The 4862-nt window shown below is 45.0% G+C and overlaps 1 protein-coding gene across 2 annotated transcripts in view; it reads right to left on the minus strand.

The window, feature by feature from the left end:
* The window catches only part of Ube4b (ubiquitination factor E4B), a 104670-nt gene that overhangs the window by 23387 nt on the left and 76421 nt on the right, over positions 1-4862 (minus strand). For both annotated transcript variants that reach the window (XM_021161159.1, XM_029475722.1), the window contains 3 exons: positions 3216-3315; positions 1853-1980; positions 843-941 (listed from right to left, as the gene is read on the minus strand). In XM_021161159.1, the coding sequence (XP_021016818.1) occupies positions 843-941; positions 1853-1980; positions 3216-3315 (327 nt within the window). The remainder of the gene's footprint in view (positions 1-842; positions 942-1852; positions 1981-3215; positions 3316-4862) is intronic.

The following is a 4862-nucleotide window of genomic DNA, read 5'->3' on the forward strand; positions in this document are numbered from 1 at the left end:
AAAAAAAACAAAAAAACCTCCACATTACCACCACTGACTGGGCCTGCACCGAGAGCTTGTCTGTTCTTTTGCTGATCGAGGGAGCGGCTCGATGTGTAGACCAGGCAGGCCTGTGTGAGCTACCAGGTGCTGGGATTACAGGTGTCAGTCACCACCAAGCTCGGCTGGGGGCAGCTTTTAGGACATGACACAAATTTGCTTCGTATAACTTTGGATATTGTTTCTGGCCTCTCCTGCTTTTGCGTTTGAAACCAGATTTCACACACATGCTTCTGCCAAGCAGTTCCCATGAAGTTATGGTGATGAGAAATTACCTCTCACAGTTTCAAAATGAAAAGTGAAGGGCTTTGTTTTGATTTTTGTTTTCAGTGGTACTAGGTATTGAGTCCAGGGCCCTTTACCTGCTGGGCAGCTGACCTGAGGGGTCTCCCTGAGAGGCCAGTGAAGGCTCTAGCCCCTGAAATGAGGACTTTAGGAAACAAAAATCCAAACGAATTGCCTGTCTCCCCCCACGTAGCAGACATGCAGCTTCTCCAGTTTTACAAATGGAGACGGTTTTGGTTCAAACACAGCTGTGGGCATTTGGGTTTTAGACATTTCCTGGGGCACTGCTCCAGAACCCGTTCAACATCACAAACACTGCTCCGGCCACTGCCTGTCCTGGAGATCGTATGCAGTCAGCTGCTGCTGAACGGCGTCTCTTTCTCCAAGTTCTGAGCAGCATTCAGGTAGACAGAGTCACACAACCCCCGACTGAAGCACAGCTATGTGAGCCATGGCCCAGCTCAGGGCACCGGGCACAGTGTATCAGCAGCAGAACACGCAGTACGGGAAGTACTTACTGTACAATGAAAAATAAAAACTCAGCAACATCTTCGACATAAAACTCAGGCAATGCTGCAAATGCCTTGGGGACTTCTGAATTCAAAGGCAGTGTTACGCTGTAGAGGAGAAAAAACCCACAATTTACAAATGCTATCATGGTGCCCTGATTACCAGGAGTGCTATACTTCTAAATGCCCCATGTGGGAAGAGCAGCCCTCACTCTAACACACCTGTGTAAAAGTGCACGGGCAGACGGATGACCTGCAGTGTGCAGAGAGGATGAGGGAGGTCTGGGCGTGCTTTGTAAGGGTTTGCCTCATCTTCTTTTCTTGCCAGACTTAAGGCAGTAGTTAAAATGGGAAAGAAACCCAAAGGTCGAATTTGGTCATTTCAAGCAACTCATACTGAGTGGATAAAGCCAGCATATACTTTATATAAGATTTCCCAGGCTTTTAGGAACACAGTCCGACCTAACCAATACCTGTGACCTAGGGGGTTCACAATGAACGTAAGAGACCTGACTTAAACAACAACAGTGACTGTCGGTGTCCTCGGCTCTCCAAGACTTGGTGCTCAGGAGGCTCAGGAGCCTGTCACCTCTAGCACTTTGCCAATTTATAAACTTCCCTTTTTTTTTTAAAAAGATTTATTTATTTATTATATGTAAGTACACTGTAGCTGTCTTCAGACAGTCCAGAAGAGGGCGCCAGATCTCGTTACCGATGGTTGTAAGCCACCATATGGTTGCTGGGATTTGAACTCTGGACCTTCGGAAGAGCAGTCGGGTACTCTTACCCACTGAGCCATCTCATCAGCCCTAAACTTCCTTTGCTAGCCATCCAATGTTATAGCAAAATTTTAAAACTGACAGCCACTAAAAACACATGGGGAAATATTAATCTAGCTTCATATGTATTTATGGATAACTATAAAAATTCTCAAGGTAAGGATCTGGCTTTGGTTATGATTCAAGAACAATAGCCCGGTAGCCACCGTGAAGACGGGGCACAGAAAAGAGCACACTTACTCAGGATATGCAGGGTCCAGGATGCGCAGCATCAGCTGAATGAGAAGGCCATAAAAATTCAGACATCTTCTTAGGAAGCTCTCGTCAAGTAAGCCAGCGTCAGCACAGGCCTTGCACCGTACCAGTTTCTGTGGAAGAGGATGGGCCCCGGCCCGCAGATTAGTCCAGTGCCATGGCCCCTCAGCATTAGTAGGCAGTGAGGGGCCAGGAGATGAGAAGTCTAGGTTCAGTAGTTCTGCCTAGCCTCGGGACACTGGTGGTTATGTCAGGGTATTTCTGTTTTCAGAATAAAGACAACGGAAGATAGGCCATGCAAGCCACTGAGCAGAAAGGCCATCAGTCAGTGCTGGAGGTCAGTCACTGACATCATCGCTCAGGAACTTGGACAATTAGTGGGAAAAAGCCAGACAAGTTGTATCTGAATTTCAGCATCAACAGTTCTGTGCTACTCTCAAGCAAAACATTTGTCTGCTAGGCTGCGACATCTCAGAGGGCCTGCCAGAGGAGACACACACAGGGGCCACATCGTGCTAAGTGGATGTTGAGCTTCTTACAGACCCCTTAGTCACAACAATGGAATACAAGGGAGGCTACAGATCTGAAAGAAGAGCTCTGGTTATTCTGCATCCTGACGTTCGGGTAAGACAGGGTCTCATTCTGTAGCTCAGGGTGGCCTTAAAAACCACAGCCATGCTCCCTTCTTGGCCTGGGTTAGTGTTGGGGTTACAGGTATGAGCCACTACACCTCGCTCCATTTTATATCTCAAAAGCACTCTGTGGTATTAGCAAACAAAAACCTGAAAATTTTGCTTGTCATGGAAATCAGAGAGACACTTTTCTCTATAATCCCACTAAAGAACCCATGAGCAGCTAACACAGCTTTGCATTCTGAACATAAACACAGAAGATGTACACATGTGTTTCTGTTTTCCTGAGCAAGATTTTTAGCTGAGTTTTACCAGCAGGGATATTTAGGTTCTACGGAACAGACTGTTTTCATTAGACATAAAGAATAAGAGGACAGGTGAAGGGGGATCTTTCTACAGCCACAGCACGCTGTGGCAACTGCCATGGCAGCCTGAACATGAGTGTGGCAGTGATGGGGGATGAGGGGGGGGGTTACACTGCGGTTGAGAACACTAACTAACGACTCAACTGTATATACACATGTGTGTTCTCTGCTGAGATTTAAATAATGAGATACAGAAATATGCAAGGTATCAACAAGTCCTGTGTTACCTTGAGAGAAAACAACAACAAAGAAATAACACGGACATACAAGTGCTTGCTCAGGGTGCTTACTCTGGCAAGGGGATTGTTATTATGAAGCTGGGCCATAATTATGTCAATCAACGGTACAAACCTTAAGCTGAGTTTTACAGCGCTTCAGCATTTCGCGGTGTCTGGTGGCCAGTGGGGAATCTTTCCACTGGCTTTCATTATTTTTCAAATCTTCCACGGTTCTGAAATTAACAAAACAAACATCTTAACAATCAAATGAAGAGAAACCACCTAGGTCCATCTTATCTAGACTCTCAGAACATAACTGTCTCACAGGTAAGTACTTTGCATGTTTGTATGTATGCATGTATGTATGTTTGTTTGTTTGGCAAGGCAGAGTTTCTCTTTATAGTCATGGCTGTCCTGAAACTCACTTTGTAGACCAGGCTATCTTTGAACTCAGAGATCCACCTGCCCCGTCTCCCAAGCGCCAGTATTAATATCAAGCGCCACCAGCGCCTGGACTCACACTTAGGTAATTTAAAAACTAAAGAATATAGGCCAGGCATTGAGGTGCATGCCTCCAATCCAAACAGGTGGATCTCTAGTTTTTGTTATAGTATATTATAATTGTCTATTTTGTTACTAGTTGTTAATCCCTCAGTGTACTTAATTTATTAAATCTTATCATAAGTATGTATTCATAAGAAGACACAGTGCAAATAATAAGGTTTTATAGCATTCATGGCTTTAAGTGGTCTCACACTTCTGTTTAACGCTATAATAGAAGCCACAGAGGATGGGGCTGGAGAGATGGCTCAGCTGTAAGGAGCACTACTCTCTTGCTGAGGATCAGGGTTCCATTCTGAGCATAAACATGGTGGCTCACAAGTGTCTCTAACTCCAGTGGCCTCTTTTGGCTCTGAGAGTACCAAGCACATGGTGCACAAACATACATGCAGGCAAAACACTTGTACACAAGAATAAAAATAAACAAAAAACAAAAACAAACAAACAACAACAACAAAACACCCCCCAAACCAACCCAAAATCCTGGGGCTGGAAAGCTGGCTCAAGGGTTAAGAACACTGTTGCTCTTGCAAAGCACTTTGGGAAATTTCCCAGTACCTATATGGAGCCACATTCATCTGTAATTCCAGTTCAAGGCCTGATGTCTCCTTGTGATCTCCATAGGCACTGCACACACATGGTGCATAGACACACATGAAGGAAAACCACAAATCTAACAAATTACTTCAAAAATTTATAGCCAATAAACTAAATGATGAAAGTATAAAACTGAATGGACTGTGACACTATCATATGTGAAAACCAAGCCTTAAAACACGAAGATCCTCTTTTAGATCGAGATCCACCGAGTGTCCAAACCATCTAGGGGTTAATAAACGCATAGCTCTAAGCCTGGGTTTAAGTGGGTGTCTTCCATGACTCGATGGAGCTGTGCTTATGAAGCCACCACACTTTCAGGTTTGTCTTGGCCTTCAGGACGCTGCGGCATGAGAGAGCCCCACGCTCAGAGGGAGCCTATTTCCCTGACTCTAGTTTTTTGATATTCTTCATTTTCTGCATTCTGCTTCTTCAAGCAGAAATAGTCTGTTTTTGTTTGTTTAATTGGTTGTTTGGTTTGGTGGGATAGGGTGTCACCGTGTACCCCTGCTTAGCTTACTCCATATGTAGCACTGACTGGCTCCCAACTTGTGGCGATCCTCCTGACTCTGTCTCCTGAGTGCTGAGAATATTGGCATGCCCATCATTCCTGGCCCAAGCA

This window comes from Mus caroli, chromosome 4, assembly GCF_900094665.2.
Source record: "Mus caroli chromosome 4, CAROLI_EIJ_v1.1, whole genome shotgun sequence".
Classification (NCBI taxonomy): domain Eukaryota; kingdom Metazoa; phylum Chordata; class Mammalia; order Rodentia; family Muridae; genus Mus; species Mus caroli.